Source organism: Nycticebus coucang, chromosome 7 (assembly GCF_027406575.1).
Source record: "Nycticebus coucang isolate mNycCou1 chromosome 7, mNycCou1.pri, whole genome shotgun sequence".
Taxonomy (NCBI): domain Eukaryota; kingdom Metazoa; phylum Chordata; class Mammalia; order Primates; family Lorisidae; genus Nycticebus; species Nycticebus coucang.
Window position 1 is genome coordinate 66,115,787 of NC_069786.1, and position 19,879 is coordinate 66,135,665.

Consider the following 19,879-nt stretch of genomic DNA (forward strand, 5'->3'; position numbering starts at 1 on the left):
AACGAGATAATAGCCTTCAATAAAAGCTGAGTGGAACAAACATGCAGGGCCATTTTTTAGAATCTCACAAGTTAGCGGTGGTCCCCTGTGTTTCCCACCTTTGAAAAGGTTCTGCATGTCCTGTCTCTCTTTCTGTCACCGCTGTTCGGCATGTCCTGTCTCTCTTTCTGTCACCGCTTTTAACTTAACTTTTCTTCAGTCCATCGCCTCCAGTTTCACAGGTCTTAAAGGACCCTGCCCCTGGGGTGGGACCCTGGCGATTTCTACTGAGATTTGGAACTTAACCTGGCTTGAGTTAGCAGTTGAAGATGTGCACCTGGATAAAATCACCTATAATGTGAAAAGTGTAGAAAGCAGAGACTGGAATCTAGTGACCACAAGTATATATAGAAGTAGTGAAAAAAGAAGAGTTTTTCAAGTGGCCAATCTGTGACATTAGACAAGGAGGGAGTATGGAGTTTAGCACTACCAAAGAATATAATGAGTTTAGGATTTGCTAAAGACCTGAAAGATAGGTAGAGTCTGTGGCTTAGTAGTTAATAGCAATATGTGTTGGGTATTGTGTGTTGTTTTACTTATTCCTAATAGCCATCCTACTGTTACCCCTATTTTCAGGTCAGACAACTTAGGCACAGAGAGTTTCAGTAACTTAGTTTATAGCTGTAGGATAGTAGATCCAGGATTTGAACTCATGCAATCTAGCTCTTAAGTGTCTGTTCTTAATCACCATGCTACATGCCTTCAAAAGAAGTTGAGGGAGATTCTTACTTAGCTAGTTTGGGTAGAATATGTTACTAAAATGATTACAGTAATGGAGGACAGATTTTTTTTATTTTTATTTTTAATTTCAGTGTGCTTGTTCATTCTTTTTTTGAAATACTCCTTTTTTGTTGATTTTCTTCTTTCTCCTGCGGTGCTGGCTGTTTTTGATATTGTTAGTAGAGATGGGGTCTTACTCTGGCTCACTGCTGCTCATACTGATCTTGAACCTCTGAGCTCAGACAATCCACACGCCTCGGCCTCCCACAGCGCTGGAACTACAGGTGTGAGCCACCACGCCTGGCCTTTATTTTTATTTTTTGAAACAGAGTCTCACTATATCACGCTCGGTAGAGTGCCGTGGTGTCACAGCTCATAGCAACCTCAAACTCTTGGACTTCAGTGATTCTCTTGCCTCAGCCTCCCAAGTAGCTGGGACTATAGGCACCTGCCACAACGCCCAGCTATTTGTTGTTGTTGTTGTAGTTGTCATTGTTGTTTAGCAGGCCTGGGCTGGGTTTGAACCCCCCAACCTGTGTGTATGTGGCCTCCACTCTAACCACTGAGCTATGGGTGCTGAGCCAAGGACAGATGTTTTTAAATTTTAGTTGTAACTGTGGTAAAATGTATATAAAACATAAAATTTACTAGCTTACCCATTTTTAAGTATATAATTCAACAGTGTTAAGTATATTGTTGTTATTGTGCAGCAATTCTCCATAAGTCTTTTAGTCTTGAAAACTAAACCTCCATACTCATTAAATAGCTACTGCTCATTTCCCTCTCCCCTAGCTTCTGGCAACCGTCATCGAATGTAAAATTGGAGTTCAGTTTTTTATTTTTTAGACACTCATGCTTTGTCTATATGAATTTGACTACTCTGGATAGCTCATAAAAGTGCATCATGCAGTAATTAATTACCTTTTTGGGAACGGCTTATTTCACTTAGTTAATATCCTCAGGATGTGTTCATATTGCAGTGTGTGTCAGAATTTTCCCTTTTTATGAATAGGAGATTTTTATTTATTAGAAAAAATATTTATAGCCTTTTCATGTTACGGAGGATGTTATTTTCATATTGGTTTTGAAAAAAATAATTATATAGGAGGTGGTGACCCTTTATAGCTGTGGCCCCCAACTTCTGGGCTATGGCCTGTTAGGAACTGGTCACTCAGCATCACTGTCTGAGTACCACCTTCTGTCATATCCCCCACTTCCCCCCTCTTGGAAAAATTGTCTTACATGAAATTAGTCCCTTGTACTAACATGGTTGGGGCCCCCTGCTCTGTAATGATACCACGTTAGCATAATTATCTGAATGTTCTGGATAAAAAAATTTTAACAGGAAAATATTTACTAAAAACCTATGAAACCATTTTTTTTTTTCCCCCCTGAGACAGAGTCTCACTCTGTCACTGTGGATGGAGTGCTGTGGCATCATTTTAGCTTACAGCAACCTCAAACTCTTGGGCTCAAGTGATCCTCTTGTCTCAGCCTCCCGAGTAGCTGAGACTACAGGTACCCACCATGACGTCTGCCTAGTTTTCTATTTTTAGTAGAGAAGGGGTCTCACTCTTACTTAGGCTGGTCTTGAACTCCTGAGCTCAAACAATCCACCTGCCTCAGCCTCTCAAGAGTTCTAGAATTACAGGTGTGAGGCACCATGCCTGGCCTTATACAAGATTTAAAAACACATAATACCTTTTTAATTTTTCTTATCTGTTTAAGAACAACTGTGGTATACTTTTGCCCTGTAGTGACATTGTGATTCATGGGATTTACAGATTTATTTCATTTTATTTTATTATTATTATTTTTTTATTTTTTAGACAGTCTTACTTTGTTGCCCTCAGTAGAGCGCTGTGACATCATAGCTCACAGCAACCTCAAACTCTTGGGCTTAACTGATTCTCTTGCCTTAGCCTCCCAAGTAGTGGGGACTACAGGTGCCTGCCACATTCCCAGGTAGAGACGAGGTCTTGCTCTGGCTTAGGCTGGTCTCAAACCTGTGAGCTCAAGCAGTCCACCCGGCTTGGCCTCCCAGAGTGTTGGGATAACAGGTGTGAGCCACTGTGCCCAGCCTGAGACTTACAGATTTAGAATACAATCTTTGTAATATCCATAAGGATGCCTGAGGTCATTGACATAGAGTTACTAAGTTTTGTTATAGAGGCTAGCATGTTTGGCACTCATATGGGAAGCATCTCATCTAGCTGGTGAAGGAATCTAAGAATGCCTTACATCTCTACTTTAGTTTAGGTCTGTGGTCAGTCTTTTTACCACTTTGAATATAAAAGTGGAGTTCAGACTAGCTCCTCAGCTCAGTAATTTTGAATTTTAGGAAGTTACTTCAGTTTTCTGACCTTGTATTTCCCTCTTTGTAGAATGAGAATATTAATACAGTCCATAGGTGACCACCTACGTACATTGATCACCTCCGTAAATTGCACCATGTGTACCTATCAGTACAGTAGTCGTAGTTCTCTGTGCTAGCCTCCTCTGTGTGTTGACCAGTGTGTTATGTCACTTGAGTGGTCAACTAACAGAGGTTCTACTGTACTTCCTATACCATAAGGTTTTTCTGAGAATTAAATGAGGTAATGTGAATAAAATGCTTAGCATAGTGACTGGCATGTAGTCTAAGTGCTCAGTGAATGTTAGCTGTGATCATTATTCTTATTACTATCTTCATATTATCATATACATGTGTTTGACCAGTCCCAACTGGTCTATGGTGGTGGGAAATCTATTTTATTCCTTTTTTCTATAGTGGTTATTTGCTTTAGCTTAATTAGGTTTAGGAAATATTAATCTGTGCCTGGTGCCTCTGGATTCAAAGATGATTACTGTATAATTCTTACCTTCAAGGATCTTTTACTTCGGTGTTCAAAATGGAATAGTTTTAACTATAGTGACCTTTTTAAAAGGCGTATCTTCTAAAATGTCAAGTTTGGATAAAAAAAAAGTCCAGGTGAGAATGTGGTTTGAACATTTAAAGCCATCTTAGAACTTTTGTAAAACATTCTTTGATTTGTGGATCTTGTTTGTTTATTCTAGCCAGCACCCAACCAAGTCACTTTTCATCTGCCGCTACATCGTTACTATGCTATGTTTTTGAGTAAGGTGAGACTGTCTTTAAATAATTCTGTTCTGTTTTTTCTTTTTAAGTTTTGGGAAATGAGCATTGAATTAGTAACTTCTTTTATCATAATTTTTAGGCTGTGAAATGTCAAGAATTAGATTTGGATTCTGTTTTACCAGATCAAGAAATGTTAATGAAACTAATGATTCACCCACTCCAAATTCAAGTATGTATTCAGGCTTTTAAAAAGTTTTTTTTTTTTTTTTTTTAAGTTTTGAATTGAATTATTGGTTAAATGAGTCTTCCTTTGTTTTTTATCATTGTTATTTTAATAAATATTTTTTCTTTTTTAGAATATAAAAGTATAAATTTATTTTATGTAAGAGAGAGGGTAGAGGGTAGGATGAGAGAAAAGAGAGAGAGAGGAAGGAGTGGGAGAAAGGAAGATGGGGCTAAAATGTTTGAAAGCCCCTTTTATAAAAAAAATTGGGTTCTCATATTTTTATGAGATTACATACATTTAGCGTTTTGTTTTTTTTTTTGTTATATGGGAGTTTTAACATGCTGTAACACTGTTTTGAGAGTCAGGAGACCCAAAAGATTTTAGACTTGGTGCTACTATTTTATTTTCCACATGGCTTAGGGTGATTCACCTTCTGGATTCTCAGTTTTCTCATCTATAAAGTGAGAAGAGAAAGAAGAGAGAAGAATTAGTTTGTATGAGCACTGTGATTTATTTTAGTTCTGACACTATAATTTTGTAGACATTAGAGAGACATGAACTTCAATTTGTTTTTAATAGCAATTTTAGATTTGTTAATTACTATTGGTCTTTAACTCTGGGGGTTAGGAAAAAGTAAGAGATAAAGTTATAATTACTTAGTTTTAGTTGATAGTATATATAAATACATGGAAAATTAAAATACTAAAGGAGTAAGAAAACTTACTCTAAACCCAGCCTTTTTTACTTCCAATTATTTAGAAAATGAGCTTAGATTGAAGATTAAGTTAGGGTGAATAAAAGATGTGGATTGTATTCATTGATTTTGAATGATTATCTTTATTTTGTGCTTATTCCAGTATGTTTCTTTAAACATATGTATGTCAGTGTTTCTTTATTATGTGTTTCATTTTTTTTTTTTTTTGGAGGGAGACATAGAGTGAAATATAAGCATTGATTTCTCATGAAAGGTTTCAGTAAAAATTATTATGATGTATCCAGTATATCATGGAAAACTAACTCATGTATAAACTCTAAAAAAAGTGGCTATATAAAAATAGCATAATCATTATTTAAAAAATGTAAAAGTATATATTTGGACTGAATATCTTTTAACATTGGACAGAATGTTAGGCTCTCATACTATGATTAAGCCATAAAATATTTTGAAATAGTTGTTTAGTATAGTACAATTTTATAAAGATTGAATTTAATGATTTATTATTTGTCCACCTATTTTTCATTTTATTAGGCAAGTCTTGCTGAAATCCACAGCAATATGTGGGTAAGAAATGGTCTGCAAATCAAAGGACAAGCCATGACCTATGTACAATCTCATTTCTGTAATTCCATGATCGATCCTGACATTTACCTGTTACAGGTAACCCAACGTGATAATGCAAATGTTGTATTTTAGCAGTGTCTGCTATTTGAGCCCATGGGATTTTAATTTGTAGAAGTAACTGATTGATAACATGGAAAGGCCAGTGCCATTGAAAGAATTCATTATTTAATCCCCAAGAGAAGAGGGATGTGCTGTACCACATAGGGCCACAAGGGAAGCCCTAGGACAGTGGTTCTCAACCTTCCTAATGCTGCGGCCCTTTAATACAGTTCCAGTGGGTCGCGACCCACAGGTTGAGAACCTCTGCTCTAGGGTTTTAGTCAGGGAGAAAGGAATGAGGGGTGAGTCTATGTGGGCCTTTTTTTGGATTTCTGCAGGAAAGGCAGGGCAAAGCAGAATTGGCTAGCTGGATAATTCTGGCAGGCTTTGTGGCTTAGGGGTTATACCTCACTTTATGATAGTTGGCCCTGGGTTATTTTAGGTCAGGGGAAATAACTGGGTTTATGTGTGTGAGTTAGATAAACATGGTGGTTGGCTTGCACAAGTGGCCTGTTCTCAAGTAAGTTGTTTACTATGTTTAGGAATCAGCTGGCTCTGAGAAGGGCAGTCTCTCATGGGGTCCTTACGATCGCCCCCAAGATGTCAAAGCATCATATGATATAGAAAATAAAGAACATTATTAATAGAAGAATAGGTAAAACTGAATATTGAAGCATTTTCTTTTCTTTCAAAGGTTTGTGCTTCTAGACTTGACCCAGATTATTTTATTTCATCTGTTTTTGAAAGGTAAGCATAATTTTAAGACAGGTATTAGAAAGTGTTTGAGATTTAAGTTAATTTTGTTTTAACCTCTAAAAATCTGTCTCAAATATTTCTTCTTATAGATTTAAGGTAGTGGATTTGTTGACAATGGCGTCACAACATCAAAATACAGTACTTGATGCAGAGCATGAGAGATCTATGTTAGAAGGCGCTCTCACTTTTCTTGTGATTCTTTTGAGTCTTCGTTTACATTTAGGTAAAACCCACTGATACTAATACTTAGGTATTAACTGTACTTCTCCCTTTCCTTTGCTCTCCCTGGTGGTATTAACTGGCTTATTGAAAAAAGGAAAAGAGGTGTATATATTTAAACATTGTTTTCAACTCTTGATACATTATACAATTGATATACCTTTTAGAATATCCTTTAACAAGTACTTTGCTTGGCAAACAGCAAGTAATGTCCGATTTCTGTAAATATTTAGTTTGACAGTTGATATCTCTGACATTTCTCCTTGCACTTCTTTTATTGTGAAGGTACATAGTGTGATTATCTTACAAAATTTTTTTAGAGCAATTTTTGTGAAACCATGGATAAGTTAAAACGTTTACATTACTTTCAAATATCTGTTCTGTCAGCTCTGTGCCATAGCACAGTGATTATGATGCCAGCCACATACACCAAGGCTGGAGGGTTTGAACCCAGCCTGGGACTGCTAAACAACAATAACAACTGCAACAAAAATAGCCGGGCGTTGTGGCGGGCATCTGTAGTCCCAGCTGCTTGGGAGGCTGAGGCAAGAGAATTGCTTAAGCCCAAGAGTTTGAGGCTGCTATGAGCTGTGATGCCACAGCAGTCTACTGAAGGTGACATACTGAGATTCTGGTTAAAAAAAAAAGAAAAACATCTGTTCTGTTGCGGAACCAGTGCAGTGTAGACAGCTCGAAATATCAACAAACGATTTGGGAAGGATTTGACTAATGAACACACAGTACATCTGTGGTTTGAGAAGTTTTCTTCTGGTGATTTTAATCTTGAAAATGAGCTATGCAGTTGACGTGAGACTAGTGTGGATTATGATGAGCTGAAAGCTGTCGTGGTAGCAAATCCATCTCAACTTATGCCTGAATTAGCAGCAAGGCTTGATGTTAACTATTCCAACAATATTGGACTATTTGAAACAAATCAGCAAGATAAAAAAGCTGGATAGATGGGTTACACACGAATTAAATCAGTGTTCGAAGAGACATTATCTTGAAGCTTGCCTTTATTTGCAAGAAATGTAGCCATTTCTACACCATGTTATTATTACGTGTGATGAAAAACGGCCTGTAATGGCATGGCCTGTAATCCTTGTACTCTGGAAGCCAAGGCTGGTGGATTGCATGATCTCAGGAGTTTGAGACTAGCCTAAGCATGAGCAAGACCCCATCTCTAAAAACTAGCCAGGCATTGTGGCAGGCCACTGTAGTCCTAGCTACTCAGGAGGATCGCTTGAACCCATGGCACTCTATCCTGGGGTAGCCGAGTGAGACTCTGTTTCAGAAAGAAAAAGAAAAAAAAAAAAAAAGAAAAATGGATTCCTTTTAACAATCACAAGTGTTTGCCACAATGGTTGGATAAAGATAAAGTGCTGAAACATAGTCCAAAACCGAACATTCATAAGAAAAAGCTAAATGGTATTTGTTTGATGGTTGAGTGCTAGTATTATCGACTACAGCTTCATGAAACCTGGTCAGTTGATGATAGCAGGTATCTGCTGTAATCAGTTGGATGAAATGAGGATGCATGTGAGTAAGCAGGTCAGAGCGGTTCAGTACAGACAGGCCAATCTTCCTGAAGAAAAAAAATTCCAATATCACATGTTGCACAAACAATGATACTCAAACTATAGAAGTTGGACTTAGAAACTCTGTTATCCACTGTATTCACCAGACCTTGCACCAACTGGTCACTACTTCTTTTAGGTTTTGGACCACTTCTTGCAAGGAAAATTATTCAATTCTCAACCAGCTGTGGAATATGCCTTTTGCAATTTCATCAACACTCGCTTTCTAGGCTTCTTTGCTGTTGGCATAAACAAGCTACTGTTCAGATGGCAAAACTATCAGATGTCTCGATAGTTTAGGCACATACTTTAATTATACTGCTTCTTGTTTGAGATACAATAAACTAAACTTTTGATTTGAAATCGGAAATTTCATAATTAATAACCTGCAGTTATATTTGAGGCATTGCTCCTTTACTTTTTAATTTGAAGCATCTCATATTTGGTAAAACAGCTTAATAAAATATGTGGTAAGTTGTTTCTTTATAATTTATGTATATACTCAGATTTATTAATTGTGTTTTTAATAATTTTAGGAATGTCTGATGATGAGATTCTCAGGGCAGAGATGGTCGCTCAGCTGTGTATGAATGACAGGACCCATAGTTCGTTGCTGGACCTCATATCCTTTTATTAAGTTTAACTTTCTGTTACTTGCAGGATCTAAAGTAATGCTTTTTTATGAATTAAAGGTATATCAGTTTTTTTGATTAAAAATGTTTTTGAAGTTTAAAAATAATAAAAAAAGAACTCCCAATTGTTTAGTATATGTTCAGAGCTAGTAATAGGTTTTTTACCTCCTATTATTTCTTGGGTGTTCTCCTTAGACTTTAAGGTAGACCTCAGGACCAATGGCTTTGGGCACCCTAAGTTCTAACCTTCTAGGACAGCATTAGTGAAAGGAAGCTGTACTTTTTGTAAAAGGCAGCTAGGTTTACCTTATCTGTGTAGCCAAGCTGTGATTCATGGTTCACAATTGTTATTAACAGGTAAACGTTCTGTGGAATTATTGTTAGAATGCAATTTTAAAGAATTCCCAAGTTTATAAATTACTGTCTCCAAACTGGGGACTGTAGTTCTTCGTATAGGACAATGTACAGTGGGAACCTTATTTTTAGTTAATGAAATTTTAGGCAATGATTATCATGGTTTTTATTTTTGTGTTTCATTTGTTTTTTTAATTTTTTTATTAAATCATAGCTGTGCACATTAATGCAATCATGGGGCACCATGCACTGGTTTTATATACAATTTGAAATATTTTCATCAAACTGGTTAATGTAGCCTTCCTGGCATTTTCTTAGTTATTGTGTTAAGACAGTTATATTCTACATTTGTTTTTTTTTTTTTTTTTAATAGACAAGGGCTCACTGTGTTGCCTAAGCTAGCCTCAAATGTCTAGGCTCAAGTGATCCTCCCTTTTTAGCCTCCTGAGTAGTTGGAACTATAGGTGTGTTCCAGTGCCCTCAACTCTTGCTGTCTTATGTTGTGATGAAAATATATGACTAAATTCAGTATGTGTATCTTATGACTGTGTTTGGAAGAAATGGCTGAAATTCTGGGTTTCGTGAAATAACTTCTATTAGAATGCCTGTTTGACAACGGTGAAGATTTTTATAAGCAGCATCAATTTGATATTGTCTGATGGTTTTCTTTTGTCATTATAGACTGTGTATCATTGATGTTATACAGCAGACACATTTTGTCCCTTAAATGTGAAAACAAATGGGAGAGAGAGAATCTTTTGTGGTTTGCTGCTTTCCTTCTTTGCTCAATCTTGCTTAGCATCTTTTTCTTTGGGGATATACTAATCTTTCTTCTTTTTTTTTTTTTTTTAAGAGGTGGGGTCTTGCTCTGTTGCCCAGGCAGGAGTGCAATGACATGATCATTACTGCAGCCATAAGATCCTGGCCTCAAGTGATCCTCCTGCCTTAGCCTGCTAAGTAGCTGGGAACACAGGCATGTGCCACTACACTCAGATAATTAAAAAATTATTTTTTATAGAGATGGGGATCTCGCTATGTTGCCCAGGCTGGTTTTAAACTCCTGGCCTCAAGTGATCCTCCCAGTTTGGCCTCCCAAAGTGGTATTACAGGTGTGAACCCCTGCATCAGACATCTTTGGGGATTTAATTTTGTGTTTTTTTTTTAAAATAATATTTGCTTATAAAAATCATGGCTAATTTTTAGCATATTCTTTTTTTTAAATGAAAGGTATAACATTATTTACAAAATGATGAAATTGAAGATCAATTAAAAAACCTTTTCCCCTCATTTTCTGAAATTTGATGAATTTGTTTTAGAAATATACCTAGGAGCTACTACAGTATACAATTAGTAGGGTCCTAGATTATAAAATTTTAAAGAATCACAATTAAAAGTTATTATCAAACTGTTGTATGATATAGCCCTCTTGTGGCCACCTTTAGATATTACAGCCAATTACTATGTCTGTGGTTTTTATAGGTAAATCATAGAGTACCTTCTAAAGCCTATGAAACTGGCTTTTTGCCATTAATGTTTTTTTTCTTGACCCATACATCATATTCCAGAAAATCCTAATCCCAAAAGTGGCATTATTCCAGGTAGTTACAGCTTTGAATCAGTTTTATCAGCTGTAGCTGATTTTAAGGCTCCTGTTTTTGAACCTGGAGGTTCTATGCAACAAGGCATGTATACTCCCAAAGGTACGTTTATATACATAAATATACTCTTTTCAAATATCAATTTTCTGAAGGTGACTTTGTGTGTACTGAGAGAAAATATTTACCTTTTATTCAATGAACTTTGATTTTATCTCAGCTTTCTCATGTATGTTTTTAATGGTAAGCAGTGATACTGTTTCCATTTCTTTATGTATCTGTGGTTTTATGTAATAATAAAGCTTCTTAGATGACTCTAAATTATAAAAGTAATTTTATGTATGAATTCTACTTGATTTTTATGAATTTTTATGAATTCTACTTGATTTTACCATACATGAATCTGAAATTATAAAACAAAATATATATTTGAGAACATTTTAAATGCATTTGCTTTCAGAATTTGATTTTGAAACAGTTCTCACTACCAAATTTTAACTAAGAATAGTTTAAAGTCTGTGTAGAATGCTAATAGTACTTATATTTTGAACCTCCGTGAATGCATGGGAATCTTTTCTTTAAGTGGATGTTTGGTTTTCTAAGATTTTCCCTTAGATTCATGATGATATGCTTGATGATAGCCAGAACTAGTGAATTTTTTATCCAGAGTTTTTCTTTTAATTACCAGATTTTCACTTACCTATGTTAAAAGTTTGGAGTAGCAGTTAGCAGTCACATGCTTCTTGACTCTCTAAACACTCATTGTCTAAATGAAAAGTCCAGTGCCCATTTCAAAGTTGTCAATAGCATGCATAGTGCTGTATTTTGTGAAACACAGCAGAAAAGCCTTTAGAGTTTTTCAGGGAGTTTACAAGTAGCAAGAACAATCCAGCATCTCTGATTGAAGTGTATTTTATTAAAGGAAAAGTACAGTATTTCTTTATTGCAGAGAACACTTTGTTATAAAATTCAAATGAACTTCGGAATAGAGTTGTATTCTGGTACAGTGCAGTGTTTATTAAAATGTGATATGGGAGCTACCTCTATCTGACTCATTTGTGGTACTTACCAAAAATGCAAGTTTTTGTGTCTCTTCTCTTTCTGCTCTCATCAGAATTTGTGGATGGAATCTGGGAATCTACTTTTTAAACAAGCTCTGTAGGTGATTGTTGTAAACAGTAGAGATTGAGACACTGAGATGGAATACTGGGCGTTGGAGATTAGAACCAAGTAATTGAGTGTCACATTCACATACACTACTGAATTGTATTAGCTAGTTATGCTTTGGATAATTAGGTTTTTATCTTTGGATTTGGCTTCTTATCTGTAAAGTGAGAGAATTGGAATAGATGAATGTTTTTTACATTTTTAAAAAGTGATTGACACAAGCTTTTGGTTTCAGAGAACTAAGCCTTAAGTGATTTTTTTATTTTATTTTATTTATTTATTTTTTTTGTAGAGACAGAGTCTCACTCTATGGCCCTCGGTAGACTGCCGTGGTGTCACACAGCTCACAGCAACCTCCAACTCCTGGGCTTAAGTGATTATTTTGCCTCAGCCTCCCAAGCAGCTGGGACCACAGGCGCCCGCCACAACGCCTGGCTATTTTTTGGTTGCAGTTTGGCCGGGGCCGGGTTTGAACCCGCCACCCTCGGTATATGGGGCCGGCGCCTTACTGACTGAGCCACAGGCGCCGCCCGCCTTAAGTGATTTTTTAATACAAAGTCAATAAAAGCTGGCCTACTCTCCTCTGTTCTTCCATCTGTTTGTCCCATAGTGGCCCCTGTTATACCTGGGTGGACATTCAGCTCCATGAAACACTGAAGCCCATTGGACTAATTAATCATCAAATTTTCTTCTATTGTTAACCTTCTACAATTTTAATAAAAACATTGGCATTTTAATTGTACAAAATAATGATCGTTAAAGTGAAGGACTATACATGATAATAGAAAAAATAAGGCCTTTGTGAAAGACTGTCTGAAGGATTTAAAGTCATATTTATGATATTTCAAGATGAGTATGCTGTTATGTGAAAATAGGTACAATTGTTGACAGTTTCTTGCACAAGAAAGTTGAATTTATAGGGAATATGTAAGGGGTGGTTTACACTTCTTATTATGTTTTCAAATATTAAGAATTTTGCTAGAGAGAATGAAAGGAGAAAAAAAATCTAGGAAAGAGATACTCTTTTTTTTTTTTTTTTTTGTAGAGACAGAGTCTCACTTTATGGCCCTCGGTAGAGTGCCGTGGCCTCACACAGCTCACAGCAACCTCCAACTCCTGGGCTTAAGCGATTCTCCTGCCTCAGCCTCCCAAGTAGCTGGGACTACAGGCGCCCGCCACAACGCCTGGCTATTTTTTGGTTGCAGTTTGGCCGGGGCCGCCACCCTCGGTATATGGGGCCAGCGCCCTACTGACTGAGCCTCAGGCACTGCCCGGAAAGAGATACTCTTAAGGCAATGGTTTCTAAAGTTATTCTTCTCAGCTTACCTTTTAGACTTTTGCTACGTCTAAATATATGCTTAGTATTTTAGTATTTTCTATTCTTTTTCTTTTAGAGATAGGGTCTCACTCTTTCACCAAGGCTGGAGTGCAGTAGTTTCATCACAGTTGTCTTCAGTCTTAAACTTCTAAGTTTATGGAATCCTCTTGCCTTAGTCTAGCAGCAGAGGTGCTCAAACTTTTTAAATAGGGGGCCAGTTCACTGTCCCTCCGACAGTTGGAGGGCTGGACTATAGTTAAAAAAACAAACAACTATGAACAAATTCCTATGCACACTGCACATATCTTATTTTGAAGTAAAAAAACAAAACGGGAACAAATACAATTACACCGTCTCATGTGGCCCGTGGGCCGTAGTTTGAGGACCCCTGGAGAGTAGCTGGGACTACCAGTGTGTGCCACCATGTCTGGCTGATTTTTCTATTTCTTTGTAGAGAAGAAATCTTGCTCTGTTGCCCACGTTGGTCTTGAATTCCTGGCCTCAAGCAATCTGGCCTCTCAAAGTGCTGGGATTACAGGCATGAACCAATGTGTCTGGTCCAGTATTTTCTTAAATGTGTTAATTTAAAAAACAAAACAAAACAAAATAGGGTGGCACCTACGGCTCAGTGAATAGGGCGCTGGCCCCATATACCGAGGGTGGTGGGTTCAAACCTGGCCCCGGCCAAATTGCAACAAAAAAATAGCCGGGTGTTGTAGTGGGCGCCTGTAGTCCCAGCTCCCTGGGAGGCTGAGGCAAGAGACTTGCCTAAGCCCAAGAGCTGGAGATTGCTGTGAGCTGTGATGCTATGACACTCTACGGAGGGCGGCAAAGTGAAACTCTGTCTCTAAAACAAAAAACAAAAACAAAACTTTCACCTCTTCCTAAGCATGATTATTAGCGAAGTATCATGTTTTTTTTGCAACTTACAATTTTCTAATACACATTAAAAATTATGTAATTATTAAAATAAAAAGCTTTATATATGTAATACTTAAAATTATCTTTTGTACCACCAGTTATACACATATCACACGTAGGATAGTTGTTCCTAACATGGAGAAGGTAAGGAGACCAATGATCAATTTTAGCAGAGAAGCAGAAAATCTTTTTTCTTAACTTTTTTTTTTAGAGGCAGAGTCTCACTTTGTCACCCTTGGTAGAGTACGGTGGTGTCACAGTTCACAGCAACCTCCATCTCTTGGGCTTAGGTGATTCTCTTGCCTCAGCCTCAGCTGGGACTATAGGCCCCCACCACAACGCCCAGCTATTTTTTGTCGCAGTTTGGCCAGAACTGGGTTTGAACCTGCCACCCTTGTTATGTGGGGCTGGTGCTCTACTCACTGAGCCACAGGCACCGCCTGAGAAGCAGAAAATCTTTTATAAACAAAAAAGATTTATAAAATGAGATTCTTGAAAATTAACAACTCATTAATTTTGTTAATCTAGTTTTTATGTTTTTACCTTTGAATACTTTTAAAGGTGTTTCTTAGTTTCTAATTGGCACCTTACAAAGAACCACAATGAAGTAAACTTTTCTGATGAAACATTATTATATTAAAAGACTTTTGCTCACTATTGTTCGCTGACATTAAGAGAATGTTTCTGAAGATGAAATTTTTTGATTTTCGACTTAGAAAATGTCATGACATCAGACTCAGTATGGCAAATACTGTAATCAAATTAAACTATTCCATCTTTTAAATTTAAAATGTATTTAACAAATTTAATGCATCATTAAAGATTGACTTTATTCCTTAGACATGAATATTCTGTTTCTACTTTCTTTTGAATAATAGCTGAAGTTTGGGATCAGGAGTTTGACCCTGTCATGGTCATTCTTCGAACAGTTTATCGTAGAGATGTACAGTCTGCAATGGACAGATACACTGCATTGTAAGTCCTATCAAGTTGATTACTTCCATCATGGAATGTTTTGTATTTATGTAGAAAAACTTCAATTACAACGCAAGTCTGATATGCTCTTGTTAAAGTATACTCTGAATCTTTAGAGTCGAAAGTAATATTTAAAGGTTTAAAAAAATAATCTGGCTGAGATTTATATTCTCCAGATCTTTGTCCAAAATTTGATGTTAATCTGATAGAAATAATTTTTACGGAACGTGATCTCTAAATCAAAAAATAGAGACTTATTTAGTTGCATTTTGATCAATGGAATTAAAGGCTTGGTTTTGTGTTGTTCTATTTTTGAACCAGTAGAGGAGGCACAAAGTAAGAGAATAAAATTGCGTGACATGAGAAATGGTGATGGGTGTCTATTAAAAAGTGTGAAAATATTGTTTTGTTCTTGACAACTGAGAAAATAGCCAAAGCAAAATGAATTTTACTTGTAAGCATTTAACAAAGTAGTTTATAATGTTGAAGACTGCAGAAATTAAAAGTTTTGAAGGATATATTTTTAAATGAATTTGATTTTTTGTTATTGTTAAGTTGTGGACTATTTTTTTTTAATTTGGCCGGGGCTGGGTTTGAACCCGCCACCTCCGGCATATGGGACCGGCGCCCTACCCGCTGAGCCACAGGCGCCGCCCAAGTTGTGGACTATTTTTAAATGTATTTTCCACCTCTTTAAAATCTTAGTTGTTAACTTATATTGTTGAAAATCATAGCATATTGTCTTTATTTGTGCTTTTCTAAAGCTTAATTTAAACATTTTAAAAACAAATTTTAAAAGAAAGAAATGTCTTTGATTGTGAGAAACTATCCAGGTGATATCAATGTAATTATAGATATTGGGTGAAATTGAAACTTTTCTTTTGCTGAGGCATTGCAGTAGTAGATGCACGTTGAGTTGAAGGTCCATCACAGATATCTGAAGAAAGTTTGTTATGTGGAATTTTAACATGCACTCCCTGCCCTCAAACAAAACAAAACAACTTAAAAACAAACAAACAAACAAAAAACCACCCAGCTCAGCTGTCAGGATCTCTCCCTGTTTTCTCTAAATCTTTGGGGAGATATGGTCTGAGATTCTCTTTCTCTGCTCTCTTAGCCATCTCTTTTTATGCTTTTCATGTGATTTTGAAATACTTTGATTACTGTTAGGCTTTTGTTAAACTTTTAGCTGCTTATAGGAAGAGAGTTTTGTCTCTCTCTTTTACATCTCAGTACCTAAGTGCTGGCACATAGTAGACATTCAGAATATATTTGTTGAATAAATAAATGTTGAAAATTTGAAAAAAATGAATGGTAGGAAGCATTACCTGGAAAAACTAATGCAGACTTTATAAACATTGTTGTCTTAAGTGGCTTTGCCTTTTTTTCAGGGTGGTGGTGGTGTTTCGTCATTTTGATTATGTAAGAATTAAATATATAGTCAATTTTATTCTTCTCTTTTACTTTGTAACTGATAGAAATTTGGACTGAAATTTGGCAAAAATTTTCAGAGCTTTCAAGGATTCATTAAATAATTAATGTAAAGAATTTTAGAGGAGAAATTTTATTTAACAACATACATTTATTGAGTGCTTGTTATATGCCAGGTACTGTTAAAAAAATTGAATTGTTTCTTTTATTTTTCACTTAGCAGACTTTTCATGTAGCTTGGAACAGTTTTATTTTTTGTTTAGAGCAGTGGTTCTCCTCTAGGGACAATTTTTGGCATTGTCTGAAGACTGGTAGGGTTGTTATAGACATCTGTTTATGATAAAGGCCAAGTCTGCTGCCCTCTCAAGTAAAATTTATGTTTCCCCAAATGTCATTATTGCCTAGGTTGGTTAATCTGGTTTAGATCCATGCTGACATATAAGAACACCTTTTCTCTTTGCAAGTATTTGTTTTCAAATCTATTTTGTGTCAGTTTAAATCTATATCATATTTTGATTTATAACTACTTCATATAGTTGTATAAAATCTTATCCCCAGAGCTGTTTTTTGTCTTTTTTTTTTTTTTTGCTTTTCTATTTTGTTCTGTATTTCTTAATTCTTTCGTTTCCTCAATTTGACTTTTAAGTTCCTGTATGATTTCTTTATAGTTTCTTAGAAATATTTCTGAGGTGCTGTGATATTTCTTAGCAGTTTAAAAATGTTTTAGAAGAAATGTTTACTCAAGTAAAGCAGTAATGATAGATGGCATATGAATATACTCTTTAGCTTTAGATGAAAACCTTTAAATTTTTTAAAATTAATCTTTGAAATTTTGTGTACAAATGATTCATCCGATAACATTTTATGTACTTAAAATAAATCTCATATCTATGTAGAAATGTGTTGGTTACTGTGTAAAACTTAAAATTTTTTTTTTTTTTTTTTTTTTTATTGTTGGGGATTCATTGAGGGTACAATAAGCCAGTTACACTGATTGCAATTGTTAGGTAAAGTCCCTCTTGCAATCATGTCTTGCCCCCATAAAGTGTGACGTTTACTTTGTATATGAAATAATAGCATCTATCTGTATTCTTTATGTAGTATATTTTATTTGTTGTATATTAGACTGTATAGTTGACTCTGTCAGTTCTTATTAGAGAAGTGGGAAGGTTACCCTAAACTGTAGGATTCATTGATTATTCATCATTTTCATTTTTTTTTTTTTTTTTTTTTTTTAGTTTTAAGGGGCAAAAAGTGGCTTACCTGATTATACTGGGTGGTATCTTTTTTTTTTTGGAGTTTTTGGCTGGGGCTGGGTTTGAACCCATCACCTCGGTATATGGGGCCAGCACCCCACCTCTTTGAGCCACAGGTGCCGCCTGGTATTATCCTTTTTTATCTGCAAGAAAACAATAAAAAGGCATTTTTGACAAACCTTTCATTTGAAAATGATTGGACAAATTAAAACTATTGTATCCTACTTGGGAGGCTGAGGCAAGAGAATCGCTTCAGCCCAGGAATTGGAGGTTGCTGTGAGCTGTGTGAGGCCACGGCACTCTACCGAGGGCCATAAAGAGAGACTCTGTCTCTACAAAAAAAAAAAAAAAAAAAAAACTATTGTGTCCTCATAATCTAGCTCGTTGTCAGGAACTTTGTAGGCAACCAGTAAGTATTTGTTAAATGAATGAAAAATGAATTTCTTTTCATTTTTGTTCTGAGAGTTACGTGAAAATAAGCCATTTGCTTTATGTTATGTTTAGATGTTGAAAAAGGCCTTCAAGAGCTAGTCCAGGTTCTGTAGCAGTGCCTCCTGGGCCATCACTGGAAGAGGAGTTTGGGCAATAGCAAGAGAAGGCCTCAGAGAGTAGAAGCAGCTCATCCTGTTTCCCTCATTCCCTTCCAAATGCCCCTTAGTGGGCAGTTCAGCTCTTAAAAAGAAAACAAAAATAAGACAACAACAAAATAAAAGCAAACCTGTAGGTGGAAAACCATTCATTCTATTCAGTATTATATTTTATGCACATACGTGAGGATAATGTAGTCCAGAGAAGATCAGTGAAATATGTTAATGGTAGTGTTGGAACTGTGGTCTAGGCCATTTCCAAAGAATAAAGCTGATTTTATACAGTGGCTATTTGATATTCAACTGGAAAGTTAATTTTTTATTATATAATTTCTCGTATTTCTGTTGCTTGCAATCTTCCATTTTGAAGGTTAATGGCTGCTGCCCCATGTTTGAATGTATGATGTATGAGTTTATTATGTATCATTTTTGTCTCAAACTGGTCAATAATTAGGTGTCAGTTTGAGTCACTTAAAAAATTTTGCTGTCATGTAGCATTTCATTTGCATTATTCCATTAATACTTTTGAAAAGAGCAGTCAAAATGATGTATTACTTGCTGCCTTGAATAAATATATGATCTGTATTTTGCAACACTTTATTAATCTAGGTGCTGCATATTTAGGGGTTAGTGCTTAAAGCAAACAAAGAAACAAAATAAAACTAAAAATTGATTTTCTAAGCTAAATGAAATAGAATAGTTAAAATATTCCATCATGGCTATTGGGATCATTTTGATAATTTTACTTTTATGTTGTCATTGTGGTATTATATAGAAATTATTTTAAAAAAATGCAATTTTGTGACATCTTCTTCAAGAATCATCCATGTTGCTCTTTTCTCTGGTAGGTTAATGATGGTTTTTTTTTTTTTTTAATTTTAAAGAAACCCTCACCCCCACCCCCCACCCCACCCCCATCTACGTAATATCTAGTATCTGTTTTCCTCTAAGATGCACTTTTTATTGTTCAGGCTTTAACTTCTTTGTTAGAGGCACTCCTTAGAAGTCTTATAATTCTGTTTGTTATTAGGAATCCGAGTATGTAGATAGAGTGTGTAGATTCTAAACTTTAATGTAGAAACCTTTATTTTAGTCTTGTTAGATCTTTTCTTTGGTTGGGTCAGATTGTTCAGAGAAGTATCTTCAGATATTGCCCAGGAGGTAATGGTCTAGCTGCCATTATTCTGTGAACTGAACAGGAGACAAGACCTTACAGTCTCTGAATCAGATATGCATATGATGATTTTAATCTCCTGTCCTCATACCCTTAATTATACTTGCTGTTTTACCCTCTCCAGAGATGAGTCTGCAGCTAGAATTCTGTTACAGCTATAGAGAGGCAGTTTTCATCCAATCCTTATTGTAGCTCCCTTACTCCCTCCCTCCCTGACTCAGGTGGAGTCAGTTTCTTTTCTTTCTTCTTGGTAACTTACTACTACTTTCTTTTTAAAATGTTTGTAGCCCTGCTTAGGCTTTTTATTTTTCCTTGAGAGAAATTACTAAGTTATATTTTTTCTAAGAAATGTTCTAATTTTAGTATATACTCAATGATTAGAAAATCTTATCTGCCTTTTTGTTCTTATTTGTCTTTGCTGTTTCTTATCCTTGATCAGTCATATCAGAGGATTATTAGTTTTACTATTTTT

The 19,879-nt window shown here is 35.8% G+C and overlaps 1 protein-coding gene across 7 annotated transcripts in view; it reads left to right on the plus strand.

Moving 5' to 3' along the window:
- UBR3 (ubiquitin protein ligase E3 component n-recognin 3) overlaps nucleotides 1–19,879 on the plus strand; it is a 233,625-nt gene that overhangs the window by 84,084 nt on the left and 129,662 nt on the right. For all 7 annotated transcript variants that reach the window (XR_008381290.1, XM_053597855.1, XM_053597858.1 and 4 more), the window contains exons 12-19: nucleotides 3,817–3,882; nucleotides 3,978–4,067; nucleotides 5,314–5,442; nucleotides 6,140–6,192; nucleotides 6,291–6,424; nucleotides 8,534–8,619; nucleotides 10,542–10,683; nucleotides 14,863–14,959. Coding sequence is in view for 6 of the 7 variants with exons in the window: in XM_053597855.1 (XP_053453830.1) it covers nucleotides 3,817–3,882; nucleotides 3,978–4,067; nucleotides 5,314–5,442; nucleotides 6,140–6,192; nucleotides 6,291–6,424; nucleotides 8,534–8,619; nucleotides 10,542–10,683; nucleotides 14,863–14,959 (797 nt within the window). In the remaining variant the exon portion in view is untranslated. The remainder of the gene's footprint in view (nucleotides 1–3,816; nucleotides 3,883–3,977; nucleotides 4,068–5,313; nucleotides 5,443–6,139; nucleotides 6,193–6,290; nucleotides 6,425–8,533; nucleotides 8,620–10,541; nucleotides 10,684–14,862; nucleotides 14,960–19,879) is intronic.